At 41.8% G+C, this 17,803-nt stretch overlaps 3 protein-coding genes across 22 annotated transcripts in view; 2 read left to right on the forward strand and 1 right to left on the reverse strand.

Moving 5' to 3' along the window:
- The window catches only part of ncam1b (neural cell adhesion molecule 1b), a 72,892-nt gene extending 62,058 nt beyond the window's left edge, over positions 1-10,834 (forward strand). For 9 of the 18 annotated variants that reach the window (XM_014012431.1, XM_014012434.1, XM_014012435.1 and 6 more), the window contains 6 exons: positions 1,525-1,649; positions 1,989-2,169; positions 4,886-5,087; positions 5,283-5,399; positions 6,159-7,214; positions 8,871-10,834. In XM_014012431.1, the coding sequence (XP_013867885.1) occupies positions 1,525-1,649; positions 1,989-2,169; positions 4,886-5,087; positions 5,283-5,399; positions 6,159-7,214; positions 8,871-8,985 (1,796 nt within the window). In that variant the 3' untranslated portion in view covers positions 8,986-10,834. Of the gene's footprint in view, positions 1-1,524; positions 1,650-1,988; positions 2,170-3,115; positions 4,623-4,885; positions 5,088-5,282; positions 5,400-5,999; positions 7,233-8,870 lie in introns of those variants that run through there. The other 9 variants (XM_014012432.1, XM_014012439.1, XM_014012440.1 and 6 more) reach the window with 5 other exon arrangements.
- Positions 1-17,803, reverse strand: part of cadm1b (cell adhesion molecule 1b) — a 327,978-nt gene that overhangs the window by 280,486 nt on the left and 29,689 nt on the right. The gene's annotated exons all lie outside the window — the stretch shown is intronic.
- Positions 12,553-17,803, forward strand: part of zbtb16b (zinc finger and BTB domain containing 16b) — a 19,911-nt gene continuing 14,660 nt past the window's right edge. The window contains exons 1-3 of one of the 2 annotated variants that reach the window (XM_014012452.1): positions 12,553-12,694; positions 13,781-15,018; positions 17,237-17,334. In XM_014012452.1, the coding sequence (XP_013867906.1) occupies positions 13,856-15,018; positions 17,237-17,334 (1,261 nt within the window). In that variant the 5' untranslated portion in view covers positions 12,553-12,694; positions 13,781-13,855. The remainder of the gene's footprint in view (positions 12,695-13,780; positions 15,019-17,236; positions 17,335-17,803) is intronic. The other variant, XM_014012451.1, reaches the window with a different exon arrangement.

Raw genomic sequence — 17,803 nt, forward strand, 5'->3', positions numbered from 1 at the left:
AGCATAAAAAGTACAGAATAGCAGGAAAAAGCAGAAATATAGCTGGAAAAAACAGAAGAATAGCAAAAAGTAGCAGACCTATAGCTGAAATAGCAGAAAACAGCTAAAGTTAGCAAACAAGTAGCAAAAATTGGCATGAGAAATTTAAAGGAAGCATAACCAAAGCAAAATATGTGAAAAGCTGTGAAGAATTATAATCAATTTGAAGGGTTTAGAGCAGTTGAAACATAGCTCCATTCAAAGTCAATGGGGAAAAAATCAGCTAAAAAGTGAAATAGCTAAAAAAGTATAAGTAGCTGAAATCCCTGGAGATATAGCAGGCATGGCATTAATGAGCCGGACGTTTTGATATATGAATTGTACGAATCGGACAAAAACTGTGGGAGGAGATAGATGCCGAAAAACGTACAATATAGAGAAAAACGAAAACAATTGGTTGAATGCCTTTAGGCATTCAACCAATTGTTTTCGTTTTTCTGTAACTCTTCCTGGTTACATCCGTGGAGGTGTTACCTTTTATGTCAGACGTCAGAACGTAACTCATTTTGTTTAGGCTAAAGAAAGAACACATGATAACACACCAACTCTTTGTCTGCTTTAACTTTACAGGCTGAAATGATCAGAAGGTATAAAATACAAAACTGCATCCACTATTCAATTAATCAGTTACAAAATTTCCTTCATGGTGTTGTTTGATCTTGTAAAAATGATAGGGATGAAACCTGTTTTATTATTTACATATAAGGACAGAAAATCTCTGACAGAAAGATAACTAGTTATTAATATGTAAATGTTCATTAATCTGAATAATGATTTAGCAAAGATAAAAGTCTGATAAACTTGCAATGTGCAGCGAGATTGAGATCAGGTTGGTCCAACAACAAACTGACTAAAATAAACTAATAAAATATTAAGAAACTCTTCAGATAACAGTCTGTTAGATCATCGTTAGCAAAAACAAACAGACTAAAAATAAATGGACTGACATTAAACTGTCATGTGATGCAGTCTGTTTGACCTTATAATTGAGTTAATGAAAGATGAAACACGGCTCAGTGTGTTAATACTTTGTTTGTTGATACACACCAAGTGTTTATCTTTGGCAGGTGAACTTGTTGTGCAGCGAGATGTGAAAACATTTCTGTTATTAAAAATGACTCAAACTTGAAGCCTTGTTTCTGAGCTGGGACATCAGAATATTTTATTCCAGCTGAAGGTCACTGAGCGACAGCAGCAGAGCACAACAACTCCATGAATCAAATAAGCACGTGGTAATGTGTCACTTCCTGATTAGTGCGACTTGACTCACACCACTATAAGACAAATGGAAGAAAGTCATGTGACCTAATCAAACAACCAGTAGAGAAAATGGCTTGTTTCCAACCTATTTTTTCTACCTTTTTTCTCTAAAATGTTAATGGTGGACTGACAGAACGGGCTTTCTCATAAAATAACCTTTGTTTTTCTCAGCATCCTTTAAAAAAATCGTTAAATAGCCTCTGTCCTGCTCATGTGTGCCTTTAGGAAATCCCAATCCTCCTAAACTGGAAGGGTCACTGCAGCCTACAGGAAACTCCCTCAAAGTGAGCTGGATTAAGCAGGATGATGGCGGCTCTCCCATCTTACACTATCTCATTCGCTATAAACCCGTGAGTATGCTGTCAGTTTAGATAAGACTCCCACAATCTCACTTCAGTATAATATACGCAGTTTTTGTTTATCGTCATGCGCAATGATGCTTCTTAAATGCATCTACAGTTTCCAACCAAAGCTCAAAAACATTTAGCATTTTTCACATATGTCCGTACATTAAACGAACTGTTATTTCTTCAAGCAAAATGTGAATATTTATTTAATTGGCAAATATTTTGATTGTTTAAATTTTGCAGAGGTGAGCTTTTTTTTTCTTTCATTATTATTTTGCAGCCAAAATTAAAACCAATTGGGTTAAGAGTTGTCATTTTGAATGTGTTTGTTTCTATCTTTAGATGCAGGCAACAGAGTGGAAACCTGAGATCCGGCTGCCCAGTGGCAGTGAGCATGTGGTTCTCAGGGGGTTGGACTGGGACACAGAATATAACGTCTACGTGGTGGCAGAGAATCAGAAAGGGAAGTCCCAGCCTGCAACCATGTCCGTCAGAACATCCWCAAAGCCAGAGGCCATCCCAGGTATCCTCCCTCTGCTCGCTCACAATGAGCTGAACCATAACAAGCAGAAAAATGATGAGCCAAACTCAAAGCTGAAAACCTGAGTGTGGTGGTCTATTTATAACTGTTCCTCTGGGGGGATGAAAGACAACTAAATAAATCTGGTGGAAAAAATAGATTTCCTGGATGGCATTGGGGGCAAAAAAACAGATTTTCTGGATGAATTTTCTAGCTTTAAAGTTTTGACAGGTCTTGCTGAATGAGCTTGAGTTTGTGCTCACAGAACTGGGACGAGCACATTCCATAGAGGATAATTTCCTCGGAATGACTGTGCTTTTTCTAATCTTTCTTTAATTTAACATGACAGGTAAAGTAGTTTGTGTTTAGAAGGAGTCCTTAAAATAACTCTTAATTATCATGTCTGCTGAGGTCTTCAGCTGAAGCAGCTTTTTACTAACAGTAGAAAACCCACACAGCTTGTCAACTTCCCTATAGGTGCTAGACCCTGTTGAGCACAGCTTTATGTCTTCCTCTCACTTTTTTTTTCCTAATTCATTCTCCAAACTAAAGCGTTTTCCACTCACCCACCTCTGAGTCACCCTCTAGTCAGCATGGTGTGGTTTTCCTTTTCTTTGTGTCATGCTTTGACTTCAATGTGTTGCTGTATTTTTCCTCCATCAATGCGAGAAATCGGTTTCTTAATTTTATTTTTCACTTTTGGTTTTCAGACGTGACACATTTTCACTTTCTCTCTGCCTCTCTTTTTTCCCTCCCCTCTTTGTTTTCTTTCATTCCCCCACCCTCCCGTTCCCCCCTTTTTTCCCCTCCTTCCTGATCTCATTTGGTCTCTTCGTTCATTGTTCCTGCTTTGTTGCCTGAACCTGGATATTGGTGTGGTGGGCCACGTSAACACTTTCATCCTGACCTGTGTGCATTTTGGTCTGGGTTGTGCTGTCTCCACCTGCAGCCAAGCAGGGCTGCTCATCTGTGACATGCACTTTGGTGTCCCTCATCCTGTCCCTCATCACTGTGCTCCTGCTGTCATAGTTTATGTTCAGGACTTTCAACAGAGGACAGCTTGCCTTTTCTGTGGCCTGGCTATCTCCCTGGACACTTATATACCTTGACTTTGACAGGCGTGGTTAGAGCTATGGCTTCACAGGACCACCTCCTGACCTGGAGCATTTCTGTTTGGAGTTTGCATGTTTTCCCCAAGCACTTGTGGGTTTTCTCTGGTTTCCTCCAACAGATCAAAAACATGCATGTTAGGTTCATTGGTAACTCTAAATTCTCCCTAAATGACTGAATGAACGGACAAATGGACATACTTTGACTGCTCTATCATGACAGATGTGTCTCGATTAAAGAAAAGAAGAAAGTGTTGTGTTGCTTCAGAACAGACCAGACAAACTGAACCAAAGGCAGCAAAAAACAAACCTTTGCCTCCCACAGATTCTCACTGCTCAGCATTAGCACATTCAGTATAGTCATCACTAGACAGCAAAGAGGAGTTTACAGTTATCAACACAAGTGGAAGCAAAATAAAATGACATAAAAACTTTAGAGCCAAGTGAGTGCYGAGTACTGAACCTGTTTGTTTACATAAACATTATTGTATTCTTTTACATGAAATTATGCAAATGTACTGTAAAGGTTTGGAACAATAACACTAATAGGAAAAGCTTCAGAAAAACAGTTTTATTATTTATATTGGCACAGGTTGACAAACTGTGAACAGAATTATTATAATAACTTTTATTTTTATGAAGACAATTATTGGCATTTCTTATGCATGAAATAAAGATCAAATCTTATCAGAAAATTACATTTAATTTGAAAGATTTAATATATTTATAATCTGAGGGTGCTGCACTAGCAGACTTGTTTACCCTTCTTATTTTATCTACAAAGTTTAATATACTCAATCAGCAATAATTAAACAGTTAGTTTGCAGATTAACTTACATTGTTGGCAAAGTTTTAAAATAATATTGCTTTTATATAAATACCAGAGTTGAAGAAAACTACGGTGCCCTTCAGGGCCACCGTAGAAAACCCCCAACAGAACTCATAATAAAATGTGTGTTAGGCTGAATCCCATTTTCCTAATGTTTGGCCCAGTCCTCACCACCTCACTCTCCTACAGCACACACAACTTGGTTCCTCACTCTGAACACACAAACTGTAGGACTATAGAACAAAGAAATTGAGATTAGATTTGACTTTTCTCACTTTACATGTCAGTAGTCATAATGTTAAGGCTGATTGATGTCAATATTTTTAAAGTCCATAATTAGCTTTTAGCATTCAGCAGATAATTAATATTCTACTATAATCAATTTTCACTTTATATACTTTTGTAAAAATCTTGAAAACGACATTTTGTGTCAACAAAATATCCCGCATGTAACCAGCAAACCTGTAAACTTTGATCTGCCCATATTTCTAATACCAAATAAATGCTTTGAACTTTGATCAAATTTTTATGTTTGTCTTTGATTTAATTTTTTTACATAAATTMTTCATCATGCCCCGTATTTAACAGTAAATGAAAATTTGAATACCTCAACATAAAACAGCAAAAACTCAGACTAAAACAAAGTGTATCAGTAGTCACTCTGTTAAAGGTAAGTTCTTTTTTAAAGAATTATTTGTGGTAAAAGTAGTACAGTAGCTTTTTGTGTGCGTGTTTCTGCTCCAGTTGCTCGGTGCTCTCTATATTTTTGCTTCTCGTCTAGCAGATTTGGGTGATGAAGGAGCGCTCTCCATGGGCACCATGCTCTGGGCAGGGATCCTTGTTGTGGGATTTGTACTCCTGCTGCTGGCTGTGGACGTCACTTGTTACTTTGTCAACAAATGTGGCCTTATCATGTGCCTCTGTGGCAAATCGGGCACGGGGACGAAAGGGCACCACTTGGAGGAGGGCAAAGCAGCTTTTGTGTGAGTATGAAAGATTTCATTTAAATACACGGCACATTTTACATCCTCAGCTGAACAGATTAATACTGTTTCAAGACATGAAAGACTGTTTAATGCTCTCCCATTGCCTCGTTTTAAACCTTATTGAGCCAATAAAATGGCAACGATGATGTAATCAACTGAAATGTTACCTTTACTGTTGTCATTGCCTTACAGGAAAGATGAGTCCAAAGAGCCAATCGTAGAAGTCAGAACAGAAGACGAGTGCACAGCCAATCACAACGCAGCAGGACCGATGGAACCAAATGAAACCACACCTCTCACAAAGCCAGAGTGAGTTAAAGCTGGAGAAAAATGCCACATGGCCTTTTAATGCCCAAGTCTATTTAGCTGTTGTACATTGCACTCCACTTCAAAGAATAATTGTGTTATTTAACAGGACTAAATTTGACCTGTAATTTATTTTTAAAAAGTTGATGCCATTCTTGAGTGGAGTCCAAATGATTCTGTTGCTTTTCTGTTTTTTATTCCCCATCAGAGGAATTTACAGTACTTTGTGTTTCTTCTTCAGCTTTGGAGATTTTCTGTCTCATTTTATGAAGGTTGAAGCAATACCAGTCAAAGACACAAAGGCTTCATTCCTCCTAAGTGTGGTCAATTCATAAAGCCATTTGACTCGCTCAGTGAGCCATGTCATATAAGGAGTCTGAAAAAAACAAGATTGTACAGTTTGAGATTGTCACTGGTACTGTTTAACCCTTATAGGTGGTTCTATGTGGTTCTGTAGTTTTTGTGTAGGGAGGCTGGTGCCTTTTTAGTACATTAGTTTTCCTAGTCAGTGTGCTCCATGTTGGTGTGTGTATGGGATGTATCCTTTAATGTTCACTCACAGCATGACACCCTTTTCTTTTCTTCTTTTCTTTTTCTCACTAGGCTTTAATAGCTGCTGTTTTTGAGTTGCTTTGTCTATGTTTGTGTGAATTTCTAAAGCCAACTAATCCCTCTGCATGCTCTGGTCCGGGCCACCCTTCCTCTGTCACAGTCACCCTGGTGTCTAGTCTGTGTGTCTCTGTTCTCTCCCTGCTCTCTCAGGCTGGTGGCTTCTCTGGCACTGGACACCCCCTCCTCCGTAGCCACCAACTCTGACACAGCCACCGCAACAAACGATCCTGCTCAGGAAAGCCCCTCTAGCGAGACCACTACCCTCACTTGCAGCCTGTCCACTCTGGCCAACGAGCCCTCACCCACCCCTCTCGCTGCTCCGGCCCCGACCCCAGAATCCAACACGGCCCCCACAACTCCGGTCATCTCCTCGACTGCTGTAGAGGCCAAAATGGCCCCCTTACTCGAAGAAAGACGAAGTAACACCTCAGAGGAGCAGGAGAAAATAACCAATCCTCCTCGTAGCCCTGAACAGCCCAGACCTCAAAAATCTGGAACACCAATACCACCGAAGCGCAGACACTCTCCTAAGCTTGCTGCTCTGAATGCTAAAAGTAGCCCCCCTGTCTCCCCCCTCGCTCTATCTTCTGCATCTTCCCCAACCACTCCGGACACCAAGAGACCTGCTCCGAGCCCCCCAGTCACTAAGCTCACCACACAGCCAAACCCTGCAGTCCTAAACACAGAGACACCGGCACAAACTGCTCCCACTCCAGCAAATACCGCCCCCCCAAAACCAGACCCAGATTATAAAGCTGACGCTCCAGATTCACGCAGCTTCACTGACTTCGACACAAACGGTCCTGCTGAGTCACCTGTAGATAACGTTTCCACGACAAAACCTGCTGCGAGTTCAGAAACCACCAGTGCTGTTGAGCGTCTGGATGTTGAAAACCCCTCTTCTTTAGTGGCAGATGTTTCCCCACCTCTCCCCATCACTCAGATTTCCTCTGACCTCCTCACACCAGCGTCACACCTGTACGACCTAACAGCTCCAAGCGTAGAGCTCAAAAACACACATTTAGAGTTAGAGCTGACAAACGGCACAGGAAGACCCTCCCGGCCCCCCTCAGACCTGATTAGCTTAGAGAGCCCGCCCGCTGACCCTTCCTGGCCCAGTGGAGACGAAGCAGACCTCCCCCCCTCAGGCCCACTTGTGGAGGCTTCAGAGACTCTGGTCAAGACTGCGCCTCCTGTCAACGATGAGTACGGCTCCCTCTAGAGGTTTATCTGTGTGTGTGTGTGTGTTAGTGTGTGAGTGTGTGTAATGTGTATGCCCATTCATTCACCACCGCATCTTGCCATCGACCACACAATATCAAATATTGTAATGGTAAACTGTGGTAATGACAATGGGGTGATTGTTTTAGTGGAATGTTGCAGACAGAAGTGATATGATGGCTGTCATGTTCTGCTTGTCTGTGACAGTTATTCATTGTGGGGTTGATTCTTTAGAAACATCCAAGCTGAACAAAGCTGAGCAGATTTTTGGATCATAATGTAAATATGATCTAACAAGCCTCTGAAACTTTGTTTCAACTCCTTTTTATGGTGGATTAATAGATTTTCTGTAAAATCTTCCAGCCAGTCCCAAGCTGGAACTAAATTTGCAGAAGACATGATACAATACTGTATATGTTTTTATTTATTTATTTATTTATTTATTTATTTATTTATTTATTTATTTATTTATTTATTTATTTAAAGCCTAGAGTGATGCACACATTGTAACAGTTTTAGACTAAAAAAATCAAGTTAAAAAATAAACTGATGAGATCAGAGCAAAGTCAACAATTTAAAGTTTGCAGTTATAACTAGACCACTTTGACACTTTCCAGAAAATGTTGAAGTTTTGCAACATTGTTTTAAATAAAATCTGAAGACAATTTGTTAAAGATATTTGGTAAAACTTGTCATTTGACATTTAAAATATATAAGTTRTGTCCTAATTATTGTTTAGATTTTAGTTATCTAGTTTAAATCACTGAATAAAATCCCAACATCAACCGTATTCACAGAACCCGATGCTTCCTTTTCTGTATTTTTTCTTTTACACAACTTATAAATGGACAGAAAAGGCCTTAAACTAATCTCTTGTTATTTTATTTTTTAAATGTCAGACATTTTAGTCCAGGCAGCTCAGTTCTTAGGATGAAAGCAGAAAGTTGCATCTGTGTGCATCACTGTTATTAGGAGGCATTTCTGTTTTCTAAAAGCTTTTTTTTTTCTGTGAAACCGCTGCACTCCTCATCCTCCTCAGGCAGAGCTGCTTTGTGGCTCTTTGCTCAGCAGTCAGGTCATGTCTGAATAAAGCCGTAACAAGCATCTCTGTAGAAGGCAGTTAAATAGTAACGGTCGGAAACGTGCTCCTATTGATTAAAAGATGCTTTGTCTCAGGYTGGAACTGTAAACCTTTAAGTGTTCCCTAAATCCTCACTGAGAAAAAAGAAGCGAGACTCGACTGCTGCTTTCTTGCTCTGAGCTGCAGAAAGAGCTGCAGGCGGCTGCTAGAAAATGTACTAAATGATTTAAAATAAACAGGGATATTAAATCAGAGCTCATTATTGTCCTATTATCGTCTCATTGAAGTAGAACTAAACTGATTAAATATGTAATTGCTAAACATTTACTGTGAGTTTAGGGATGCCAGTTTGGTATGTGGGGATGTCATTATCTGTTTATTTTATCTGACTGTTGTCAAGGTGGTGAAGAAATATGTAAGAAGATCCCAAAATATCCAGTGTCTTCTTACATATTTGGGTAAAAATGTCATTGAGACTGTGTTCAACTAAGCTGTTTGTTTCTCATACCGCCCACCTCAACATCTCTAATTTGAAACTTTGTTGTTTCTTCTCACTGCAGGAAGTTTTTTGCTGATGAGAAAGGCAAACTGGAGGAGGGAGACTTACCAAATACCCTGATCACTACAGCACACAACAGTGTCATACAGACAAATACCACAGAGAGCAAAGTATGATGGGACCGGGCCAACGCAAGCCCGATCTAAAGCATTTCCCAGCACCAACCAGAGTAAAACACTGCACAGCTTCTTATTTGTAGTGCTCTTAAACAACACTTTGAAAACAACACTGTTGTGTTTATTGGTTAGAGTGCACTTTGACTCTGCTCCTCGTTTCCATTCATGAAATGTTTATCACACCCAAGGAACTTATTTTTAAGTCATAAGAGATTTATTTAATTTTTTTAACTCGTTTTATTTAACCGATCAGGTACAGTTTCTGCTTATAAGTATCGCCTGATAAATCTTTAAATCTCGACTCGTGCGCAGTTTGAGTTGCATTTGCGCACAAGTACTGGATTATTATGAGAAATATAAATGTAAGAAAAAGGACTATATATAAATATATAAATTATTTTTCTTATTTTAATGTTGTACTGTGTGGGTTTGAAACTGTTGGCATTATTTTTGTTTAAGTTGGACATTTTTGTGAGCTAGTCTCTAAATAGCTTGTTCTGCATGTCTGACCTGCAAGTGGTTGTAAAGTTTTTACGAAGTTTGTTTCAAAGATTTGTTTTGTCCGTCGTGGAGATTTTTTAATCTCTGATATATGCTGGCATTGACAAAAGAGAAGCCCAAATTCAGTGTCTAACTGTAAAGGAAGACAAAAGCCAGACTATTCCACAGCAGGTGAAGGAAAAGACCAGGAAATCCCTGCCGTACACAGAGAGAGTTCAGGATAAGATTTGGATCATTTTAAAGATAAAATTTATTCAATCTGTCACTGCCTTATCTTAGAGCTGTTAAAACAATTTGCTAATAAAACTTGTCGAGCAGGTTTGATCACAGAAAGACTACAAACTGCCAGCAGAACAGCAGATTCTCAGCCAAGGGTCGAAGACCTCTGGAGTAACTGAATGTTGTGCGATAGAGATAAATTTACGCCTCGTGTGTTTTGGAGGTAAAAAACCACGACAGCCAGAGTTTGTCCTCAATTTAAATCAAATCTCTGGTTCCGTAGTTTGGGTTGTAATTTGAAGGGAAACGTCTGGAGAGCATTTTGTACTATTTAAAACTGACAAGGATTTATTTTCCATTCCTGCCTGCAAAGCTTGTGCACCGTACCTGTGTGTCAGTAGATCGTCTCGTCATCAGTTTCTATGATAACCTGAAGAGCTTCGTCGTGAGGAAGCCTATTTTTTATTTGATGTATTATTAGAAACAACAGTATGATAAGTGGACCGATGTGGTCATTATAACACGTGTAGTGTATAAAAACTGTCCGTCTCTGATCACAGCACTAAATATTGCCAGCTGTAGTGAAGGAAGGTGTTTTTGGGCCTTGGCATGAATTCAGTCAGTATAACTACAAGGCACGTAGATGTGCCCGTGTTTGTAAGGGAGAAAACTGTTCTCATATTGATTTCTGTGTGTTCCCTGCGGGGCTCGTTCTGGAATAATTACACACACTTTTCATTTCTCTCCCCTTGTTGTTATTCAAGTGTTCTGTAACGTGGTTTTTTTTGGATTTCTTTTTGAGTTTTTCGTCTTTTTTGTATAACAAGTCACTCACCAAGAGCAACTGCCTGACAGGTTCAGGGAAACTGATGGCAGGAAACAAAGTGACCCACCTGCAATAGAAGAACAATTACTTTTTGTAAAGCTTTAGACAATAGGTGTAATGTTAAAGAGCTAAGAAGTGTAAAAGAACAAAACATTTCACTCCTTGTACTCCCGTTCCCAGAACATTTTACTCCTCCGTCTCTGGATGCTCCTTTTGGTTTTATTGGGTCGAACTCAGAAAATATTTGTTGTGTATAGTCTGAGTGATAACCCATTTACAAAATAAAAATGGTTTTGAATCTAATTTTGTCTTGGCCTATTTTTCTTTATATTAATTGACTTTTTTCTACTTTGAGAGCTCGTCTCAGATTATTGGGTTTGCGTAATGACGTGTTTTGGACAGTAGGTGGCAGTAAAAACGTGTTTAAGTCTTCCATGGTTTTACCTTCATGTCATGAGCACAGGATCATTTACAGAAATGTTACATTACAGCCAGGCTATGTAAGATAAAAACTTATCAATAAAGCTTTTTCAGGAAGATTTGACGCAAATAAACACATAAAACATGACGCAACTTTGTTCCTGGAGTAAATAAAACTTCCAGGCTTGAATATCAAACTATTTCCTCGTGAGGTCTTGATATTTTTAACTGTCATTAGTAGCCCTGGTGTGACATAACCCGTGTTGTGTCAACAGAGTGTCAACAACAGTGACCTGGTCTGGCACCCAGCTTCAGTCAGACTTTTCCTCTTTTACCCAAATTCATTTATTCCCTTTCTAACGAGCAGAACTCGTGTTTACAGCTTCTGAACGGAACCAACTCTGCTTGTTTTTGAGGAAACTCAATCAGTCCTCGTGTTCTCGTGTCCTGTACGCGTCTCTGTGATGGAGAGACAGCTCTCACAGCCGTGACGTCCCCGTGGACATGAGCTGATGGCTGTCAAGTCCGCGGAGGACAAACAGGACAAAACAGGAAGTCTGACGAGTTGATTTCAAATTAAAACTCCGAGATGTCGGGAGAGTATCTGAATAAACTAAAACAATAAACGCTACAAAATTAGCTATTCTTTTGTTTGTGCAAAGGTGTTGCAGAGCAAAAAATAAATAAATAAAAAAAAACTATAGTGCTGCTGCTAAAGTGCTCAAGATGAGAAACTGATCAAGTGAAGATTCAACGCAAGCTGCTGGCTTAAGTTAAAATGATTGTTTTTTTGTTGTTGGTGTATATATATATATATATATATATATATATTGTACAGTGCCCCATAATGTTTTACTTATTTTTTTGTGTGTGTGTGACCTGCGCTATTTAATTAAACGAAATCTGATTTTTGGAGAGTTTCATTAAAACATCCACTGTTTCATGACATATTTTGCTAACAGGCAGWCAGGGTTGACAGCAACAAAGGTTATAAACATTGCAAATGAGTTAACATCACCTTTGTTTGTCTTAAAATGTCTCCAACCAAGGACATTTTCTCCCCACAGGCCTGGCAAAGAGTCAAATAATATGATGACAAATAACTGAAGTGGAATTGGTTTCAAGCATTGGGGTGATTTTWCAAATATGAGTATCTGCGACTGGTACACAACTGATGCATCGTGATATTCAGCCACAGACATCAATATCGTGTGATACTTTGACTTTTAACTGTTGCATTATTMTGAGAAATTGTGCTAAATTATTCTGCAAATTTTCAAAAAGCAACACATTTACTACTCCTATCAGGAGGTACTCAGTACTGCAAGTACCCAAAATGAAATACTTGGCTACTTGAACTCAAGTCTAGTAAAAAATAAATAAAATAAAAAACTATTATTGGGACACCACTAGTTAAATACAGAAATCATAAATCATTTATAAATTAATCTAATGGTCTGCAAATGTAAACAATTTCCTTTACTTCTAATAGTTCCTTTTTAGCAACACAATTCACAGATCTTTGTAAAATCTGCTGTAGGCCTAACATTATTGGATCATTTTATTTGACACTTTTGACTCTTTTACTTTGAAACTCCTCGCCGGAAGTGCCGGATGATTGACGTTTGGCGGCAGGGAGATGATTTGCTTCCTTGGAGCAGGACTGAGTTTGGAGCGGGTTCTGTGAAATGTGTAAGCATGATGTTGGCTGGATAAATCAGCGGAGGACGTCAGGAACCAGAGGTGAGACAAACTCTGACAGCTGCCTTTTCTTTTCATATTCTATTTATTCTGACAAATTAATTTATTCCAGTTTATTCCGCTTCGGTGAACTACTTAGTCTCAGGTTAATTATAATAATTATTATTATTCCTGATCCACGCCGGATTTAGTCGCCCTCTTGTTGATTCGTCTAGACGTGAACACAAGTTTCACCGCCGCCCTTTATTTCCCCTCTTAAGGATTTTAGAAACTTAACTGTGTCTGAAAGTGTTCAGCTGAATGTGAAACCCAGTGAGCCATTTGGGACGAACTGGGTCAGTTCTGTTCGGACAGACAGCTCCACTTGTCTCAGTGTGYTTTTAAAACGGGAATAAAAGCGCATTTGCGCGTCCGCACCTGATGCGCTCCGAGATTTGCGCGCAGTTGAGGAGGATGCGGTCTGTCAGCATCACCCGAGGCGCTCCGACGATCCCGAACACCTCACAGACATGAAGCATCATCCAGGTTTTCAGGAGGAAAACTGACACCCGGATTTGGATTTTTGACCTTAAAACATTTTTTAAGGGAGGCGAGAGTTGAATAAAACTTGGCGCGACTTCAGATAATTCTAATAATCTGCTCTTATGGAGGCGTTTGGGGAAAGTGAGCCAACCTGTTGAAAGCAGAGAGGTGTGTGTGAGAGAGTGTGTGTGAGCAGCCTGACAAATTGAACCGTCACCTCTCAGTATGCAGACGCTATTACAGCGACGTGACCGCTCTCAACTAGACCTCAGACTAATCACCTGCAATGGAAACTGTTGCTCTGCGCTTATCGACCTGCTGTCTGCCTTTGATTCTTAATTAAAATACATAAACATGTAGGGTGCATCACACAAGACCTCTGAAGAAATCACTCGGGTCTTTAGATTTCGCAGAAAGCCATTAAATATGCATTGCTTTTGCTTCGTAATGTCTCAAAAATATTCTTTTTGATTAAGCTTAGATAAAAGTGTCCATTGGAGTGGAATTAACTGCCTTTTATGTCTTATTGTGAGCCAGTCTGACTCTAATGATCTGCTGTTTTTATTTTTTTATTTATTTATTTTTCCCCCACCACCCAAACCACAGAGCTGCAACCAGCCGAAGGAAAGTGAAGCAGGCGGGACAGCTACAACCTCATGCGGCGGTCCGACTCTGACAAACATGGGTGTTCTCCAGCTCAACAATCCCACTCACTCCAGCACGCTCCTGCAGCGGGCCAACCAGATGCGCCTGACTGGCACCCTGTGTGATGTCATCATCACGGTGGACGGCCAGGAGTTCCCGGCCCACCGCACCGTCCTGGCCTGCACCAGCAAGATGTTCGAGATCTTGTTCCACCGCAGCAGCCTGCGCTACGCCCTGGACTTCCTGTCCCCGAAGACCTTCCAGCAGATCCTCGAGTACGCCTACACCGCCTCGCTGCAGGCCACGGCCGAGGACCTGGACGACCTGCTGTACGCGGCAGAGATCCTGGAGATCGAGTACCTGGAGGAGCAGTGCCTGAAGGTGCTGGAGACCATCCAGGCGGAGGAGAGCGAGGAGGTGGCTGTGAGGAACCACGGCTCGGGGAACCACAGTGACCAYGGCCGGGTCAGGCACTGGAGGCACATGTTGATGTCCAAGAAGCATTCCATRCAGGACGGAAGCAACTGCACCACTCCCACCGCCCTGCACCACCTGGCTCTGTACCACATGACAGAGAGGGGCTCTCCTGGTCCAGACCCTGAAGCAGCTCCAGATCTGGAGGCTGAGGTCGACATGGAGAGCTCCCAGCAGGCTCAGTGTCACAGTGAAGACGCGTCCCAGGACTCGTCTCTGGATGCTGTCAGAAGCATCAAGTCGGAGCGCATGCAGGTGGACGATGCCAGCAGCTGTGAGGGCAGGTCCTCCAGCGCCGGGGAGGGAAGCTGTTTGTCCGACCAGCCGAGAGACGAGGGCCCGGGGACGCCCCTGAGGGGCAGCGTCATCACCAGCGCTCGAGAGCTGCACACGGGCCCCGAAGACGGGGGACAAGTGGTGGGGAGCGYTCTGGACAGTTTCCCTGGGATCGCTGACAAACACCTGGCCTCCATTTACTCTGTGGGCTCCAAACACACAGCCGAGGGCCTGCCGGTGTCCGTTTCAGTGGCCCCGTCTCTGGCCGTGCCGCTGGATCCAAGGGCTTATAGCGGCCTGCTGCACCAAGGTCTGCTCCATAGGGAGCTCCTGAGCCGGCTGGGCCAGTTTGCAGCAGGGATGAGGCACGAGAGCCAGACTCAAGGCCARCAGTGTTGTGGTGAATGTGGCCTTCAGCTTCACAGCAGGCAGGCCGTAGAGCAGCACAGGTAGATACACATCAACACTATTTAGACTTAAGTCTTACTGGGTGCATTTCAGATAAATAAACAACAATCCAAACTCAAGGTTAATGTCTAATGATGATACTGACAGCTTGTTTCAGGAACGTTTTATATTTCCACCGAGTGCTGATAGTAAAATAACAGATGGATGAGAAAGGTGTGCAGGTTGATGTGAGCATAAACAACATGACTAAAGTTATTTTAAACAATCTTTACAAGCAGCGCAGATGACTTTAATGTCCTTAAATTGTTAGAATCAAAGTCTGGAAGGAGCAACAGTAAACACATTCGTTTATTCGGAGGGACACCTGCACTCGTCTTAACTGCTCGACGTGTCGTGGAAGTTTTAAATCGGCTCTTTGTGAGGGGATTGATATAAAGAGGCCTCGGCGTGACAAAGCGCCGTTATTTACAAAAGCCCTATATTTTAAAAATTCCTTTTGATTATTTGCACAAACGTGTGCGTCTACACAACAGAGTGTCTCTCCCAGGCTGTTTGATATGCATTCCTTTGCATCAACAGAGAGAAGTCTCTCAGCAGGGACCGGGCTGGACGCCTCAGCAACATGATGGATAACTTCTGCTCTGTTCCCCGCTCTGTTCTCAGTGCTTCTTCCTCTGTTTGATTGTTTTTGCTTTATTTATGAGCTCGCGATTTCGTGTTTTGTCACCAGATGCAAGAAAAAAAAAAATTAAAAAGTAACCGTGCCCAGCATTTCCACGAATAACTCATTAACTTGATGGCAGATGTTTATGTTTGTTTCGGGAGGGGGGACAAGGCAGCACTTGACTCATCGCTAATCTTTCTGAACATGACGAGTCTTAATGCGCTGCTAACCCATGGCTGGGATCACAGCCTTCCCCTTTTGGCGSCTGCGGCTGACATTTCAGCTGCATGCCACTTTATAGTTTTAAAAAAAGGAGGGGGAAAAATGCATCCTGTGGGATAGTTAGTGATGCACGATCTTTACACAGAGAGACTGACGGATGTCCGCAGGTTGAAGGAGCTGCGTTGGTGCTGCTGCTTGAGGACGTAATGAAGTTGCTGCAGGTCTGTAACCAGGTCACTGAGCATACACCTGATCTGCAGACTGACATTTTCTGGTGTTGTTTAGAAAGTGTCTCCAGGCACAGCTTGAAAAAAAAAAAACTAAACAAAAAAAAAACCACGAGAATTTCATTTGGTGCTTTCAGGATCATCAAAGCGGTCACCAGAAAATAAATTTGACCTTATTTATGAGCGTACAATAAAAGGAGGGAGATGAGAAGTTAAACGTAAATATAAAAAGCAACAGTTGTCTCTTCTTGCTTTATTATTAGTGGCTCACACACTGCAGAAAAAAATAAAGAAATAAACTTTCCCCAGCAACAAAGAACTAAAACCTGAAGTCAAACTGAATTTTGTTTCCGTTTTCATCTGATTGTGTTAAATTAAAGCTAAAGTTTCTAATTCTTTTTACCCATTCAGTGTGTTCAAGCTCAGCCTCTTTTTTTAGTCCATTTGCTCTGCTGTAGAGGGGACTGGGGGGCGGGGTGGGGGGTGATATAAGGATAACAGTGCAGATGCCTCGCATGCTTGGATTGTGTGTGATATGATATGATAGGTTTCGCTGCCGGCGAAGCTTCAGCGAAGCTCCAGCGAATCATCTTCTTTTCATTGCAGTCGCAGGAGAAGCGTGTGTGTGTGTGTGTGTGTGTGTGTGTGTGTGTATGCATGTGCGTGTGTGTGTTGTTTACTCTGTGGGGATGTGACTGTGTATTTTTGTGTGTGCGTGCAGTGCTGGCGGGTGGAGGCACGCGTATGTCTGCACTCTGAAATTAGCCAGATATCCTATTGTCTGTGTACTTTTAGCATTCATGCGTTGTGATTCACAACTCCGAGGGCCTCTCAGACTAATGATGCTGCATTCAGGGAGGGATTTTTTTTGTCAGAATTAAAACATCCGTCTCTTGTTATGTGGACAATGCTGCTTCCAGGTTTGGGAGGCCTCAAAGAAAAGGCTCAGAAAGGAGTCGCTATACCAATGTGCTAAATGGGGCTCATTTACATCTATTTTTAAATTATTTTTTATAATTTTTTTGCTTTGGAAGGGTTGAATCAGTGAGTGCTGTCCTCGTCTAATAAACAAAATTATTACAAGTGTGTTCTCACAACATTCTCATCTCCGTTATCACTCTCACATCAGTGTTGGTCTCTTCACAGGAGGCTGCATAATGAGGAGAAGGGCAACAGCTGTGAATACTGTGGCAGACACTTCCAGGACAGCATGCGGCTCAGGATGCACATGCTGTCGCACACAGGTATTTAGTGACTCTCACACACTCAACTCGGAGCGTTCAGGGCTGATCAGCCCTCTTGATACAGTGCAGCGGCCTTTCAGATGCACCTGTCCCCCCCCCAACCCCACACACACACACTCTCTCTCCCCTCCACCTCAGCCCCTCCCCTCCCACAGCAGTTAGGGCTTAAAGTCTGCATTCCGCCCCTCTTTTCTCCTCTCCTGTCTCTGTCTCTCTCATTTTAAATCGTTTCTGATTTTTTTTTTTTTTCTTTTGGGAGACTCTGGCGGCTCGCCAGCTCTGCCCCTTCTGAGTGATGACATCATCAGCTGCCGGCAGGCCTGGGTGTTCTGCCAGTGTTCCGAAGCGTGTGTGATGGCTCGCTCGCAGATGTGTGTCCAGGAACACACTGTACCCAAATGCAGACTTAATCAGACCTGACTGCTCTCCCAGCTACTTTATCCAAAATAGAGAACGAGGGGAGGGGGTG

The sequence above is a fragment of the Austrofundulus limnaeus genome, unplaced genomic scaffold (assembly GCF_001266775.1).
Source record: "Austrofundulus limnaeus strain Quisiro unplaced genomic scaffold, Austrofundulus_limnaeus-1.0 Scaffold91, whole genome shotgun sequence".
NCBI lineage: Eukaryota > Metazoa > Chordata > Actinopteri > Cyprinodontiformes > Rivulidae > Austrofundulus > Austrofundulus limnaeus.